The sequence below is a fragment of the Balaenoptera physalus genome (genome assembly GCF_965194825.1).
Source record: "Balaenoptera physalus genome assembly, chromosome: 10".
NCBI lineage: Eukaryota > Metazoa > Chordata > Mammalia > Artiodactyla > Balaenopteridae > Balaenoptera > Balaenoptera physalus.
The window spans coordinates 3098405-3116192 of record NC_138889.1 but is presented as its reverse complement, the minus strand read 5'-3'; the positions used below and the strand labels follow the sequence as shown (position 1 = coordinate 3116192).

The 17788-nt window shown below is 47.3% G+C and overlaps 1 protein-coding gene across 4 annotated transcripts in view; it reads right to left on the bottom strand.

Moving 5' to 3' along the window:
* Nucleotides 1-449: 449 nt before the first annotated feature.
* The window catches only part of OPCML (opioid binding protein/cell adhesion molecule like), a 1230378-nt gene continuing 1213039 nt past the window's right edge, over nt 450-17788 (bottom strand). For all 4 annotated transcript variants that reach the window (XM_082476230.1, XM_082476232.1, XM_082476231.1 and 1 more), the window contains one exon: nt 450-6074. In XM_082476230.1, coding sequence (XP_082332356.1) covers nt 5974-6074 — 101 coding nt within the window. In that variant the 3' untranslated portion in view covers nt 450-5973. The remainder of the gene's footprint in view (nt 6075-17788) is intronic.

Sequence of the window (17788 nt, the reverse complement as noted above, 5' to 3'; positions counted from 1 at the left end):
AAGGGTTGGTTGATGTATAAATGGTTGGTGAGAATCTGGGTTGCAAGAAAGAGGTGAATACCTGTTCCTTCAGAAGAGCAGATGAATGTGTGACCAAGTGGTGGGAGATTTACTGAAAGAGAAAGATGTTTTAGGAAAGACAATCAGAGGAAAGGAGCTCGTTCTCCAGATCTCTTTCTCATGCTATTACCCTATAGATGCTACAGTAAACCTAAGACAGAGAACAGTTCCTCCAACGGCATGTGCTTTTAAGAATAAATGTGTATCATAGTCACCATATTTTCTCATACTGACTCCTGTCAAAGTGGTGCTTGATCTGGTGGACTCAACCTGCAGGAACTCAAGGAGCGCTCAAAACGAGCAGTAGCTGGTCATTCTTTTTCTGAAACTTCTCTTGTGATTTCATTTTAGCCTAGGTCAATAAATAATTTAGACTTTGAGGCTGCAGCTGCATTTTATAATATTGTACTTTATATTATTTGTAAGTGGCATAGATATGTGATATACAGTTGTAATATGAAATTGCCTAGGCTTCATAGTATTCTGTGTTTATGTGGGTACATACATGCATGAGAGAGGCAGAGAGAGAGAGGGAAATGCTACCCAGTTTTCTGGTTGCATCTGCTTCCCAAAGCCTAAAACACACACACGGGAGAAGCACAGCCTGCCTAGTTTTCTCCATTCCTGGATACCCAGTGAGGTGTCCTAATAAACAGCCCCCCAAAAGTTACAAATTTCTTTGAACTTTATTGATACACTGCACAATCACAACCATCTCGTATTCATCCTGAATTAGAAAAGGTTACAACTACAATGTAACATGCACAAAATTCAGGTAGTATATTCACCCTTAATACAATTATTGACAGAAATCAAGTCTTCATTGATTTTTGAAGGAAAAAATAAGAAAGAAAATAGAAGGGGAAAAACAAAAACTCTAGAAGGCTGACAAAGTTATACTCTTGTATCATGTGATAAAATTTTAAAGCATTTGAACATAGATTTGTTTTAAGGATAATTGTGAAAATGGGCACACCCATGGTCTGACACAGCTATAACGGCACCATTGATGTCATATTTTTTTTTAATCTAGAGGACTCTGAACTTGACAGATACATTTTCGTACACCCACACATTCCTCACAACTGCACTTTACATGTCACAAAAGGTTTTGAATGATTAAAAAAGCTCCCTTTAATGAACACAAGGGCAGCTATTATTACTTATCATTGCTATGATCGATATCATTATAAATCTGCCAATAGCGTAGAATGTGGGCCCCCCCCCCCCAGAAAAAGAGTAGAGGGTTCACCATCTTTCTTTCCCCACTCAGGGTCATGGAACAACTAAAACAACCCTGTGCCTTTAAAAGGGCACTGTTGAAAGAAACAAAATGGAATGTCTTTTAAAATATGGGAAATTAGGCTTCGCTGGCTACTTTCAGGCTGATGACAATCGTGTCTAATTGAGTCCACTCCACATCCTCTTGGACTGCCAGCGTTCTGCACCTGAAGGCTAAATTGCACTGGTTCAGCTCTCTCTTTTCGCCACATCTTTTAATTGCATATCTATTTCTTCCTCCTTTCATTTACTTCTCTTCTCTCAAGAAATGAGGGAAATGAGACTGGCATTTTTATTGTTGGCTGTTAGTGAGCATTAGGAGTTCTCATCATATGGTATTTTTTGAAAATGTTGCCTTCCTAGTTACACACCTGTGAAGTTTTACTGCAACTGCTCCAACTTATTTGTCTTAAAATAAAATAAACAAGGAAGTTTTGAAGAGTAGGAGGGGAGGCAATTGGGCATAAGTTTCTAGGAATAGGGCTGATGCAAAACGAAAGCAAACAATCCTCATATTTGGAGAAAAAGAAAAAAAATGACTTTTGCCAACTAGAAACATTTTATGCTGCTTCCCCTGCTTCCTCGAATTCCAAAGAGATTAAATTTTGTTTTTGTTTTTGTTTTTAATTCTGTGGAGGTTTTTGGTGGGGGGAAGGGGGGCTGGTTCCAGGTATGACAAAGCCAGTTTTTCTCTGGTGCGGACTCAGGGTCAGATTGGAAAAGATGACATGGCCCCATCTCTCACCCCATTCCTCCCCTCCCACTGATAACATCCACACACAGCCACAGAGGAGAAAACCTTCCCTTGGCACTGGAAGTACCCACCAATCTACAGCCACTCCTGATGCACTGCGGTGGAAAAGCTCTCCTGGAGACGGACCGCCCACTTTAAGGTTCTCTACTCTGCTCACGTGACTTTTCCCGGCATAAGGAGAGATCACCAACTCCTCCATGTGGAGAGCAAGTGGCTGCATTGGTGCAGAGACACATCCTTGAACTCATCCTTGGCTGTGGACTTGTCCCGAGTCCCAGAGGACACTTCCCACCCAGGTTTTGAGAACTAACTGACCAACGTGTGAAATGAATTGTCTAGCGTGAGGCATGGCTTTCAGAGGAAAGAGCCCCAGGCCTCTTTGTGATACAAAGCCTGAACTTCCCTTCTGTTTAGTTGAATACAACTATAACACAACAGCCACACGTCATCTCTCTGTAGGAAACAGGTGCACGTTTTGACCACCACTCGCCTGTATGGCCTCCCTCCCCCAGTTAAAACAAGAATGAGAAAAACTAAACGCATTTTCTTCAACTTGCAGAAGACTGTATCAGGCACTTGACATGAAACTACTGAAAAACAGGCTTGGCCAGGGCCTTAACACTAGCACTGGCATTGGAATTACTTTGGTGGGAATACATATTAACTTGGTCTTGGAAGGGGGAGGGTTTCAGAGTACCTACATAGCTGAGTTCCTCTCACCTGATTTCCTGATAAGCCTTATTCGGTTTCCTTCCCACGTGCAAAACCTATGAAGAGCCACATGTCCTCAGAGACTCGATAATTCATTTTTCCCTCCTCTGCCCTAACCCCCGCCCCCATCACTGGCACCTTGAAAAAAATCTCTCCAGCAGGCCTTATCCATCCGCCTGCCATATGTAAAGTGAGTGTGTATAGTGTCGTTAGTAAGCGTTTGCTGCTCTATATGCTTCAAGATGCTGGGTAACAGCTCCTGTCCTATGGAGCCATCCCCACCAAAGGAACCCAAACAACCCAGAAGCTGGAGTATGTCTGTTGTGCAGAAGGGTTTCCTTTCCCACTGCCCCATTTCTTGGGTCTTGTTTCCTTGGTTTTCTTTATCCCAGACAGGTGAGGATTAACGGTAGGCGTCGTTCCCTCTGAAACAGGGCTGGAACCTGTAACTACCAGACATGCTTCCCAGTATCCAGTGGAAGAGGCTGCACAGAGTTCCACAGTGAGTCTGCGACCCAGGCTCATTGTGCTGGGAAGGTTCTGGATCCTCCTGGCTGAAGGAGGACGGGCGCCTTCCTCTAGATCAAGTCCCGGAGTGAGGAATATGCCCAGCTTGTCCATTTCAAGCACCGCGTTCTCCAAGACGGTACCGTCTCCACAGCCTCCACACTTATTTTACTCCAAAGGAACAAGAGTATTATCAGCAGAACATTCAAATGACACATTAAACACTCCTTCAGTGTCTGACACCAGCCCGGCTCCCGGAGCCCCGTGTGGTGACAGGCCTGAAACACTGATGTCCGACCTTTAATTCTGACTCCATGCCTGTTCTCGACTGTCCCTGGAACTTGAAATCCACACACTGCTTTTGGCACATCATTTACGTTCCCCCAGTCTGGCTCCTGGCAACTCCCTGGGAAATGCAGATGTCTGTTTACAGCTGGAAAGTGTAATATTAATTTCATTCATGCCAGCTCTCTTAAGGAAGCGCCTAGCTTTTTGTACGCCAAGACAGCCTACGTGTGTGTGTGTGTTTCTCCACTGCGTATGGCATGTTCATGTGCCATAACGGACAAAAACAAAGAGGCCACATTTCAGAGGAAGAAGATCAATTATTAAGCATCGAAGGAACGGAACTCTATGGAGCTGGTATTTCTCATGTTTTAGACTGTGGAGCTGCAAGACTTTTCCAGCGGGTCTCCAGCAGGTCTGGGAGACAGTCACTGTTGACACACCTTCTCATCCTCAGCAGGTCACTCCCTGCAGCACAGGACAAGGGCACAGCCCTGCAGGCTTCCAATGCCATCGTCTTGCAACCCTGGCACACTTGCTGGCTGAGTCCTTCTTGTCCCAGGAGACAATACAGAAAGATCAGGTCAGCTCTTCTTTGTGTTCTGGAAAGATCTGTTCTGAACATGGAGAGCTGAGGGCATTCTTCTCCAAAGCTCCTGGAGAAGCAGCCTGTATCCGAGGAAATTGTGTGTCACTTTCCCCTTCTGTTTGCAGTGTTGTGTTAATCAAGTGCCTGGAAATTGTCAGTTGCTCAAGTGCCCTCAGCTCAGAAGAGCTTCCTGAAACATATACCAGAGTTGTCAACACACCCGCCATGTAATTGGCTTTCATCAGCTTTTTACTGGATAGTTTTCAAACAGATGAAACCAAAACTGGAGGAGAGAGGAGACAATAGCAGAAGTCATCCCACTCAGATGGACGGCTCTCTTCACACTGCAGAGACAGAGGTGTGTTTTTTTCTCTCACCTTCTTGCTGTTAAGCACAGTCCCATAGTTTCCTGGCATGCACTTTCTTGAAAGGCTGAGAGAAACATGAATTTTGGCACCCTGTCCTTCCGGTAAGAAAGAAAAAACACGATACTCATCAAGGCTTTGCCGAGGCTGATCTGCTTCCCAAGAAGGTGTTTCTCAATACACAGTCTCTGCTGGGAAGAGTGAGTGACCGATCATTCGATTGCTACTTTTGCCCATCTCTTACCAGTATCTACTTTGGGTAGATGGGCTAGCACATTCCAGACAGTCCATGACATATTGCTTTTCTATGTTGTTAGCCTGTGAGATCATTGGCTTTCGCATGAGAAGCTGATAGGTCATTTTGAAGATGCCAATATCTGCAGAAGGTAGAGGAGACATGAATCCAGTGGAATAGACACAATATGGTTAGAGATTAATGTGGGGATGGATTGATAGTGAAGAGTGGGGAAAGAAATAGAAAGACGTGTTAGATAATTACATTGATAGATGGATAAATAAAGTAAATAGATTGCTAGAGAAGAAGATGGGTGGGTAGATAACTGGATGGAACGATCAATCAGACAGTTGAGTAGATGGAAAAACCGTATGATTACTTTCATGGAGAGCTTGATAAAACCTAAATAATCAGCCATCTGCGGATCACTATTTATGAACCGGACAGCATTTTTTTGAGAGAAGTACCATCCTCAAAATGCTTCCCCCTTTATTCGGTCACATGGCTTCTAAATGTTTAGTTTTGGGTTGTGTGCATATCCCTAAACTTCGAATCCCTATAGCTGGTAGAGAAAGCAGATAGGGCAGAATGGCTAAATAGATGGCAATGTTTCATATATATATAGAGAGAGAACTTCCCAGAAAGAAAGGATGTGAACCCTCATGTAATTAGACAATAATAAGCATGGAAGGAGTGATATGTACATTATAGTCAGGAAAATGGTCCAAAGCTTAAAAGACGCAGATAATAGGACACTTGGATATAATTCTTGCTGTGCACTACATTATAAGTGAAGTTGTATCTTCAGGGTGTTTATCACGAGGCACATTTTCTGCCCAGATGGAGCTTATGGTTTACTGGGGGGGTAGGGTTGGTGGTGACGGTGTCAGGAAGGCAGAGGAAAGGGAAGGGCCAAGGTAGAGGAACAGATTCCATTTTTGGACACACCAATGAATGATTATCCTACACGTGGTAGAACCCTGCACACCCCTCCCCCCCCAACCCCACTCATTCAGACTGGATAGAAAAATCAAATAAACAGACCAACCAAACAAAGAAAAAAATCAAATCAAGAAGAAGAACAGAAACAAACAAAAAGAAGCCCAAACTGGTTTGCTCTCCGCAGTGTAGGTAAAGTCTGTGATATGGAGAAGCAGGCGTTGCTCAGAAGACCTATGGTTTCTTATCAAAACTTGATGAAGAAGTGGGCAAAGAGGGTCCCTGATAGCCAGAGGCAAGCCAGTGCTCTAGAGGCCGAGTTTACACCATCAATGACAGCTCCAGGCCCTGTGTGGGAGAAAGAGAGACAGACCCATTAGTGCACACCCAGAGGGCACCATCCTCATCCCCTGACAAGCACCACATAGACATGCTTCTCTGTGAGCAGCTCCCACCCACCAGTGACCCTTCCAAGTCTGCGTAAATGGAAAGTGCCCATTGGGAGAAACTCAAAGGGGCTTATCGCTGGGGTGCCTGGACCCTACAGCCTGTTCTCAAAGACTGGGGTTTAAAAACTAAAAGAAGTAGAGGGAGGGAATGGTTAGACGTGCAGGCTGACAGGTTAGGGCAGGACCTTTGTAAGCAGCGCCTCTACCTGTGTTCTCTCCTTGGAAACCGTGTCCAGGACACACAGGGGTGGGAGGGGAAGGAGAGGGATGAGGGTCAGTGGAGGGAAGAGGTGGGAGGAGGAAGGAGAGGAAGAGAAGATTTTGTGAAACACAGGAGTCTAGGTGTTGATGTGGCTGACTTTTCATCTGGTGTGACTGGGATATTGGGGCGGCGTCTCCCAAAGCCGCTAAGGAAGAATGAATACATACACCCAGAGTTTTAAAGACTATGGTCGGGTTTGTCCCAGCACTCAGCGATGCGTCTCCAGAGGTGACAAAGAGGACCCCCGTTCTCAGACCCAACAGCCACCTTACGCCCCTGCCTGGCAGGGCTCTCCCTCAACCTCTTTCTTTCTTCTTCCCTCTCTCTGGCCCTTTTACACACCCCTCGTGAAACCCTCACATTCTGCTGTGAAATAAGACCACAGAATCACAGGTGCGATCCCTTTCCCTTCATCTGCATCCTTGAGAAGACAAACCACGTGCACTGGTATCGCCTTGCCTGTTCCGAGGGCCCAGGGTGGAAGGCTGAGTGACCAGCTCTGCCCCTGTACTCCTCCATCACCTTTATTTACCAGCATCCGAATTTAGGGTCATAAGCAAGACCAGAGTAGCCAGCGAGCAGGGAGCAGAGAGTATTCCGGGGAAAGCAAAACTAAGTGTTAGTCAAGGGATTAGAAGCAACCCTGTAGGGCCAGTGACAAAGGGACGGAGTGACAGGCAAGAAACGCAGGGCTTCACCGCCTCCTTTACTAGTAAATTGGCTTGTTGGAAGTAACCTTACTACTGAAAAAAGCCTCAGTGGTGCAGGGTCTCCTCAGACGGGAGCCAGGTCACGTGGCTTGCTGGTCAGTGCAATGGCGCGGATCCAGGCCTTGCTGGGCGGGCAGTGATGCCGTCAGCCTGGGGCCGGATGGTTCTCTCACTCCAGCAGCTGGCATCCAAGTGTTCCCACCCCAGGGATCTCAGCAGGATTCCTTTTCTTCCTCTGATTTACAGTCCAATTCTCCTATTTACTACAAATTCATATTTCCTCGATAGCTTGAGTCTTGCTCATAGTTTTCTGTACTTTTGTTATAGAGCATTTGCAGATAAGGGCAGAGCCCAGTCCTTAGCCCATTGCTATGGTCCCCACGACAGCTTCATAAATATTTATAGAAAGTAGCCTGACTCTGGGGCCCCATCAGTCCAGGCATATATCCTAGGAACTGTACTGGCCTACAGAATGCGCTGAGTTGGAAAAGGCCCAGTTTGAAGCTCAAGGTAATTCTCTATATTGTCTTCTGCAAAAGATGAGTGATTTAGATTTTTAAATGAGTTTAAAAGGAAATGGGCAACACAGATGTATAAGACCCATATGTTTTTGTAAAGAATATTTAAATATAAAGTATATATTGTATATATGATATATATTCACTAGTTATGTATATATGTATATATATGCATGTGTGTGTGTCTTTGTCTAATTCATTATATTGATATCAACTTAAGAAACAATTGAATGGGCTCCATTCTAGACAGACAGAGGTCTTTAGCTTAGGAATCACTTTATTCCAAGTTCTACCAGTGGGCTTAGCATTTCTGGGGATGTCATGCTACCAGCACAAGGTTGAATGTAGCTAAAACAAACAGGAGAGGAGGAGTATTAGGAAGACAAAGCAGTGCGAGCTGCAGGGAAAGAAGGGGAAGAATCATCAAGATGGCAGGTAGCAGTGGCAGTAAGATGTTCATGCTGCTTAGGCAGGGGTGTTACAGCTTCAGCTCGCTTCAGCTGAGTTCTCCAAGGACTGGAACTCTGAGGGGGCCTCGGTAGGCATGGGGCCTGCTCAGCCCACGTGGGGGGATGAGATAAGGCATAGTTATATGGTGCTTTCTGTGTGGCAAACATGACTCTAAATGCTGAACATCTACTAATCCGTTTTATCTTTATGAACCCCTATGGCATTCCTATCTTATAGATGGGGAATTGAGGAGCAGAGCAGGTAAGTACCCTGCCTGTGGCCACATAAGACAATACACCCAGAGCTGGATTAGAACTGAGTCACTCTGTCTACAGGGTTGGTGCCCTTGATTATCACAACTCTACTTCCCCTCTGTGGAAAACAATCCTTTGTGCATGTTTTTCAGAGGCCACGGCGTCATGGAATGATGGCCTGGGGATCTGGAGACCCAATTTCTCCACGTGACTCTGCTGCTTCACAGCTGAGTGCCAGCTCCTCTCTGGCCTTGGTTCTCCCACCTGCAGTGAGAGGAGGCTGGGATGCATGACCTCTGAGCTCTTCTCCTTTAGTATCCTGAGTTACTGAATGGCTGGAAACTCTGCATCCGGTCCCAGAAGGCACAGCTGGGGAACAGCCAGGTGGCCTTTTCCAGTGGTACAAAACCATCACCACTCCTGCTTTCTGCACCTCAGCATGCCATCTCCTGAGACAGGAAGAGGGCACCAAACATTCCTAGACCCTAAAGTTTCCTTTTCTGTAGCCTCATTTTCTATGCATTTTCAGGAAATTTTATTCCTTAGCAGGTATTATAAGCCCTGATTTAAGCATCAGACGACATGGCAATTTATTGTCAGAGTGCCTTTGGCCAATCAGTGTAGGAGAAAGGGCTGAGCTATTCTGGCCAAAGAGTTTACCTAATCTACTAGGACAGAGATTAAACTAGCCTTGCTTTCCTCCTATGGATCCTGGACACATCTGAGATTTGGCAGTTGAGCCTACAGGAAGTGAGGGGCCTACAGGAAGGCTCTTGGGCTTTGTTCAAAGCCAGGAGAGAGTGGCTCACGTCCGTGTACCATACTCTAGGTTGGAGGAATGAAAGACAAAGGCCATCAGCGACGAACTGATTCTTCAATGGCATCTTCAAGGTAACCCTGATCCTACTGGAAATGAGGGGAAAAAAAGAATCTGGGTTGGGTCGCTCCCATAGGCTTTCTGTATGCTAAGGCCACTCAACTGATTATGCAAACGCTTCTTTGTGCTTTAATACAGAAGAAGCAAGCAGTGGATTGCTGCTGTCTAGCGAACTGGTGTGGTGCCATGATTACTTCTATGCATCTGCCCTGCCTTGGCCTCGCTGCTTTGTCTTTGCAGCCCTAAACCCTTTGGGGTTAAAGTCTCTGACCACTGTAAAAGTGCAACCAACGCTTGGGACTTTGGCTTCAGACCAATTTGGGCTTAAATCCTGAGTCTGTGGCTTGCCAGCTACGTGATCTCAGACAAAGCACTTGCAGTTTTCTCCTTGAAAATAGGGGTAATAATGTGGAGTTTTCAGGATAAAGGACTGGAGGGATTAGGACAGTGTCTGGTAGGAAGTAGTCATGTGATCATGGTAGGAAGTAGTCATGTGACCGTGGGAAGCGCTGCTCTGGTGGGTCCATACCCCCTACCTTCCACTTGTTAGTTGAGGCTAATATTGGCTTATTTCGACCTTTTCCAAATACGTTGATCCTGAGCTGGGTTTTGGTAGGTGAGAATGAGGAGGTGAGATGAGTGAGAGAGGCCACCGGCCATTAGGGCCTAGGAGGAGGGTGTGGGGCACTGGGCAGGGCAATGAGAGAGTCCAAAGCCACGCTCTATGGCAGGTCCAAGGGCAAAGGACCAGTCTGCGAGGGAAGCAGACCTCACGCTGGCCTCGGAAGCCATGCCGTCCACTCAAGAAATGCGTGCTGGTGCTGTCATGTGCCAGGCTCTGTTCCAAAGAGGAAGACAGGCACAGCCTCTGCCTGCACACACCCTATCTTCCATTAGCTTTTTTTTTTTTTTTTGGCCATGCTACGCTGCATGCAGGATCTTAGTTCCCCGACCAGGGATCGAACCTGCACCCCCTGAAGTGTAAGCTCGGAGTCTTAAACACTAGACCACCAGGGAAGTCCCCCTATCCTCCTCTAGGACCTAGAATTCCTCTGTCCTAGTCTAAATCAATAAATGAACGCAAATATGTTTTAAGCCCTCACAGATTCTGAGAAGAAAGTCCTTTGGAATGAAATAATCCAGCCTCCCTTCCATCTCAGGAGCACCCCGCCTGTCTAAAAGGATTGAATTCAGGAAATCAGGGAGAACTGAATGTGAATTCTGGCTCTGCTAGTCACTTGCAGGATGACTTCAGGTGAGACGGTTAACTGCTCTCAAACAGTTTTTTTTTTTAATGTATAAAATATGTGGGGAGGTGGTTTTCTCTATACCTGCAGGGTTGCTCTGAGGATGAGTGAAGATGATACGTAAAATCACTGAGTATAAGTAAAGGATGAGTAACAATTGGGTGAATGAGAACCAGGACCACAACTGCTAGTCTCTAAAATAGTATCTTTTGTGGGGCTCCTGCTTTAAATAAAGAGACCCTGTGTATACTGAATTCTTAAAGATAATTGCCAAACACCCACTGAAAGCAAACGTGACTCTGGCTTAGCAAGTGACTGGTCTCTCCTGACAAGACCTGAGTTGGCTCCAGCCACAGGTAAAGGCTGCCCAAGGAAGGCCAGTTATTCTGAGGAAGTGCATGTAGAAGCCCAACTCTTTCTGTGGGCAAGCACCACATTCAAGAAATCTTTATTTATGGTTAACAGTGACTCAGTCTAATAGAATATCTCTTACAAACCTCAGCCTTAATTAAATATTTTTCAGGGATAAACTAAAAGTGAGAACATGTAATGATGCCCTTTCCCCTCATTCCAGCTGCTCCTTTCCCCTTCCTCAACACTAAAAACGTATTGCTTCCTTCTTTCCTGAAGTTGAGCGTCTTTGAAAAGCTCACATGATGACACAAAGCCACAAAACCAACTGTGAATGACAACAATGACAACTAAATACCTTGAGGACATATGCAGACCAAAATAAGTTAGTCCTCAGCACACAGAAAGAAGAGATAAAGAGACAGAAACAGATCAAGAGATAAATTCCAGAAACGGTAAATGTCACGAAGGTCAATCAATCAGTGCGTGTACTCTGGGCCAGAGGGAAGATTTTATGGTATGGCCACGTGTGAGACCCAGCAGCAGTAAGACAAGTAAATAAAGAGGCAAACAAACAAATGAGCAAAATAAAGTCCACTTTGGAGACGCTACTTACTTTGTTAAATTAAATATACTACACATTACAGATTTTTAAAAAGCTAAAAAGGTTGAGGGTTTAGCATAGAATTAACCTGCAGGCCTAGCTCTCCTGGAAGCAAGGGTTTGCTGCTGCGTTCACGGGCTGGCTGACCACCCTCTGGAGGCACAGATTTTGAAAATCAAAGTACCCAAACTCAGCACAAAGCTCCCAGAAAACTATATAAGTAAGTTTACCCATGAGGATCCTGCCTCACGAGATTTTGAAGCTTAAAAATGGAGGGTCCATTACACGTGAGAAAGGTATTGAAATGTCACCCTTGTGCTTTCCATGATTGCAACGAAAATAAGGCACAGTTCTTCAGCAAGAAGTTCGAAAGCAAAGTGTTGCTGTAATCCTACTAAAATAGCAGGTGGTCAGGTGATCACATGAAGGAAAGAAAAGAGAAAAAAAAAAAACCCCACAGCCGAGTTGAACTTGGTGATAGCGCAGTGAGATCAAGGAGGCATCTGAAGTCTAAGTTAAAGATACAGTTTTGTTCTGAAATTTGGATGCGTTTTATAAATATGAATGTGAACTTTGTGACCTTCCTAACAAGGAACCAAAAGGATAATGATGTTCCCGGTGATTAAAAGAGGAGCGAGGAAATCTAATTAGAGGGTGTGTGTTTGTTACACTTGCTGGGGAAACGTAAACCTACTTTCAGCAGTGCCGGCTGACGAAGGTGCATCGTTCCCCTTCAAAGGGAGCTTTTCCTTCATTGTCTGTCTTTAATTACAGCAGAAAACAGGGCCCGGTGTTTTTCTACAAGGAAGATGAACTTCGCAGCTCCAGGAAGGCATGCGGATAAAGAAGCCAAAAAGGCAGCCGTCTCTGCTTTGTGCTCCCACAAAGCCCAAGGCCTAGGAAGTTCATATCAGAAGTTAATTCCAACCAGTCAGCGCATCACAACCCTGAAAACAGCAGGGCTTTGGTCTGTGCCAAACCGGAAGCGGGGGCGTGTGGTGACATCAGCAGAGCCCGAGTGCTCCGTGCTGAAGTCTGAACGCTCAGGCTAACGGCCAGATGCCAGGGATTCAGACGGAGCAGGGTAGGGGCGCGAGGCAGCATCAGGAGTGAAATGTGAAATGTCTGCATATTTTCTCCTAATATGTTGACATTTCGCAGGTTGGGGAAAATACAAATGACGAGGCTGCTGCCATCAGCCAGGAACGATGGTGTTTCTCTCTGACTCATTCCCTCCCACCTGGATTTAAATTGCGGATTTGGAAAATAAAAATCATATACGTTATCAGCAGGAAATGGACAGGCATGTGCAGCTTTTGATGTCTCTGCAAGAAGAAATCATTTGACGAATGCCTTCCTCAACAGTCTGTCGGGATGTTTGAGATAGCCTCCCTCACAAGGGAGAAAGACCCCACGGGAGGGGACCCTAAATTTCAAATTAGAACTGGGACGTAAGGGGGGCTGGAATGCAAGGGAAAGCGTCAGCAATGTTGATTTGGCTTCCCTGCGGGGCAGTGGGGGAGACTATAAGACCTTTTGCATATTTGGCCTTCCTTTGGCTAGTGAGGAGTTTCACCCTGTAAGAGGCTATAATGGATGCCCCATTGACTGGAAGATATATTTATTAACCCAACCAATGCTTACGGGTCAATAACTATGGCGAGATACAGGGCTACATCCTTTAGTGCAGAAACAAATACAAACAAAATATAAGCCTAAGGGTAAACTACCAAGAGAGTCCCAAAGATGGGTGAGTGATTCTTCAGTGGGGTTCAGAAACACTTTATGGATGGGGCACCGTTGAGTGGAAGCTTAAAGGGTAAGTACAATTTTATCAGGCAGAGAAGAGGGCAAACGCCTCCCTCTGTGACCCTTCAACACACTGGAAGAGACAGTATACCTACGGGTTAGAAAGAAACATGGGTTTAAGGTCAGACAGACCTGGGTGCAAAACCGGATGTTAACGTGTCCTTCTACGGTGGAATTGCTATCTGCGGGAAGGATTCAGTCACATGGCTTAAATTCTCTGAGCTCCAGGCGTACTTACCTCGAAGGGTTCTGAGCTGTCGGAAGCCCCTTCTGGCTGACCCCTACTAGCTAGTATCTTCTTCTCTGCTCTAGTGCAGCACTTAGATTCTATATTCTATTGTAAATGTCTATTTACTTGCTTGTAGGAGGTTGGCAAGTCTGCTCCTCTCGGTACCTAAACCCTAAATCTAACTCCTGGCACACAGTAGGCTCGAAACAAACATTCGCTGAATCAGTGAATTGATGGACAGAAGAAGCATAGTCGAGGCTGGAATGTGCAATAGGATCGGGCATCCCGGGCAGGGCGGGGCGGGTGTCTAGTATGGTGGATGCAGAGAAGGCAGCGGGGAACTTGGGGCCACGAGGGAGGTTGATCTCAGAGCAGGAAAGGCCTTCGAGGGTTTTCTGGGAGGCGGTTTTCAGCAGGATGTGAACAGGTTCATTCTGAGTTTGGGAAGGGCCACCTGGCCCCGAAGTGGAAGATTGAAGAGAGATTATCAAAGACAAGGGAACCACCCACCGGTAAGAGAATGTCGTAGCCAGACAAGGCCCCTGCCCCGGCGTGAGTGTGATGGCAGTGGCGGGAGGGCTGGTGCCTGCTTGCTCCGACCTGCTGGCTGACAGGTGTGGGGTGAGGGAGAGGAAAGGGTCAGAATGGCCGTGGAGATTGTAGTGAGGTGGTGGGTGAGAAGATAAGGTGCACGTTTGAGGAGGGAAGGGGTGCCAGGGAGAGAAAGATGGAGATTCCCCTGGGACCTTCAGGTAGCAGAGCGTCTTGTGGCTCAGAATTGAGGAAAGCGCTAGGGACACAGACCGGGGAGCCCCCAGACGGCTGCTTGTAGACTGTCTGGCTGCCGGGTCCTACGCTTCCCTGGGAGAGCTTGCCTACAAAGCACGTGCTCAGGACCATCCCGGGAGATTCTCATGAAATGGGTCTGGGACCAGGCCCATGAATCTGCATTTTTAAAGCACCCAAAGCGGTGGGCTGAGATACAACTCTTGAAGATGCCCGAAGACACAGAAGACCCTTCTCCTCTTGCTGTAATGCCACCCCTGGGCAGAAGGTGGAGGGGCTAGAAGCAGACTGAGACCGAGAGGGAAGAAGAAAGCCACAGCCAGTCACATCCTAGAAGCCAGAAGCAGGGTGTTGGGGGCCAGGGAGGTCTGGGGCTGAGGGGAGGCTGGGTCTTTGGAGGGACACAGGCGTGAGACTGAGGCACGGATTGGGCTGGATTGGAGGTGAAGGGAGGGGAGATTTGGCATCCTCAACGGTGGCACCCAGCCCTCAGGTCTCACCTGGAGCCACCTGGGGGAAAGGTGAGGTTGTTGGGAGCCTTTATAGAGGAGGGCAGGTGGGGGGCAGGGCCTGAACCAGCTTTCCAGGGGGGACCCTGGGTGAGGGCAGCCCAGGGTGCAGGATGACAAGAGCTGGTCCGGCTGCCTTTAGTTGATGAAAATCCTGTCTGAAGAGCCAGCCTGATATGTGTATTTTCTCTGGAGGAATGGCCATTAGCAAAAGAAAATAGAGATTCTGTCCTCATAGTTTCCAGGGGCCAAGAGGTAGGCTTTCTTCCTGGCTGCTCTGAGGGGCTGAGGCTCTGCCTTGAGGAAAAAATCCCGAGCCCAGATGTTGCATTAACCAGAATATTTTGCCATTTTCATTTGCAATGACAAGATTCCTAGGAGCGGTCCCCATTCCTGATACTTAACTCTTAATGTAACTCATCTGTGTCGCTGCAATTGCACAGATAAAGCGTGAGAAATCTGTTTGTCTGTCTCTCGGCAGCATCCCCCTCCTTTCTAGCTTTGTTTGCCTTCTCTGTCCCTCTCCCCTGCCGGTTCCAGTAATACAGAAATACAGACGTTTACACAGCTCATTACGTGCCCCGCACTCAATGCAGTGCCGGATGTAATCAAGTTCAGAATGTTCCCTCCTTGCACCCTAAGGACAGGGGGATGGGGCCTCTTGCTCAAGACCCAGTGGAAGCAGAATGGGTGGTTAAGTCGAGAGAATGTGAGCGGCTTCTGCAAGAGGCAGAGCCGTGGCCAGCAAGCTGAGCCCGGCCGCCCCTGCTGCGTGCGGACCTGGCCAGGCTCCAGGATGCTAGGGCCCAGGTGGCCTCCCAATGCCTCACCCACTCAAGAAAGCTTACGGATACTTCGAGCAAGTTGCTGGCAATAGGCACCGCACCTGCTGCCATTCCCAAGGTTACGGATGCCAGGTTTTGGAGATGTGCCTCTTACCCTAGTTTCCCTTTGTTTTTCAAATTCAGAACAGAGACTTAGAAAGCTGGAAAGAAGCCTGGAGTCTGCTTTGCCCTGTGCTTATATTTTACAGGCGACCGCGGAACAGAGAGCAGCATGGTTTGTGGCAGAGTCAGGACCGGAACTCAGTTTTCCCCATCCCCGTGCTGGTCTGTTCTCTACCTTCCGTTGCCTCTCCAGTCCCGGCAGTGGCCCGGGGCTAAGAAAAGTGCACAGTCTGAAATGCCACTTTGAGTTGGCACTCAGCTGGGTGACCTGTTCTGTCTGTGCGGCTTCTGGAGGGGCAGCAACTGGTGGTGGGTGAGGAGGAAACATCCCACGTCAAGGTCAGCCACTGATTCATCTTTGAGCATCACCCACCTACCTGCGTGGTCTCTCAGTTTGCCTAAGCACTTCCTGTCTCAGCCCACTGTCTCCACAGCCTGTGTCTTCTGCTTTCTTTCGACATTGCTTTCATCTCATTTCCCTTTGTTCTGTGCGTGTAGGTAGGAAACATAGGAAAGACATGTTTGTGTGAGATGAGAGGCCTGTCATGAATGTATGTTGGGATGGGTTCACGGTGCACAGTCTAAAGGGTCTCTAAAAACCAAGCTTACAGTCTTTGACAGCAAACACAACTGTGTGCCTGGGGTGCAGGGTGTCTGTGTGGCTTTGGCGAGTATGAGCAGATCGGTTATAAATGTTCAAATGGTCCTTTAACAGAACGCATTCAGATCAGGTGGAAGAGAGGAGACAGAAGTGGAAAATGGGTTCAAACAGGCTAATTGTTGACATGGGCTTCGTGTGGTTGGCTGCATTGGGATATGAAGCGGTGTCTTTCCTAGGAGCTGAATTGGGCCCTCCAAGTTCATATGTTGGAGCCCTAACCCCCCATGTGTATTTGGAGATGCAGCCTATAAGGAAGTGATTAAGGTCAAATGAGGTTATAATGGTAGGGCCCTGATTGGCTAGGATTAGTGTCCTAATAAGAAGACACACCAGGGAGCCCTCCTCCACCCCCCAGCTCTCTCTCTCTCTCTCTCTCTCTGCACATGCTCAGAGGAAAGGCCATGTGAGAACGAAGTGGGCGTCTACAAGCTAGGATGAGAGCCCTCATCAAAAACAGCTGACAGATCTTCCTGGCTTGATCTTGGCCTTCTGGCCTCCAGAACTGTGAGAAAACAAGTTTCGGTTGTTTAAGCCCCCAGCCTATGCTATTTGGTTATGGCAGCCCTAGCCGGCGAACGAATCCTTAATCTCCACACACTGTTGTTCTCGGCTGTGACACACTTCTCTCCTGAGTTCATGGTACAGAGGGACAAGCGCCCGGATCACCTAGCTGTCAGTCCTGGAACCCTTCTGTCGGCCGCATCCCCCCACGGGCAGCCCCACCGACTCAGGGGTGACAGCAGGGTCAGTGGCAGAGAAGCAACCCAGCCCCACCCTTTCTTCTAAGTTTTATCAAGACCTAGGGATGGACATTCACAGACACCAAGGTATGAGCAGAGCCAGTGGCCCATGATTGTCTCGGATCCAGAGCTGTGGAAAGGGCAGCTGCAGAGCTGATTCCAGATCTGGAAAATTCAAAAGTTACCATTTGCTATGTGGCTGAGATTGATTCCAGACAGGGAGGGTGAGGCTTCCACTCGGGAGGCAGAGCTGAGGCCCCATCTAGCACGCGAGGGAGCGTGCGAGTGTGTGTGCCCACGGTTCACACCCTCATCCTCTGGGAAAACCCTCCAGCACTGAGGAGGGGTCTGGGTCTGGGTCTCATCAGCACCCCTTCACTAGCTACACGTACTTCAGTGTCACTTAGCCTCCTGGGTCCTCCTCTTACCCATCTTTAAAATGGGGTTAATAACCTGTCTTTCACGGAACTAGCATGATGCCTGGAAACCAATACTTGGTAGATATTATGATGATTATTATGAATAATGACCCAAGTACTTCTATTTTAAAATGAAACTTTCCGAATTAAGTCATTAGCCCTTTTTGCCTTGGGCCGGAGGAATTATACATTCATACTAGTGTGATTTCCCCATGGAGACGATCATCTGATAATCCATTT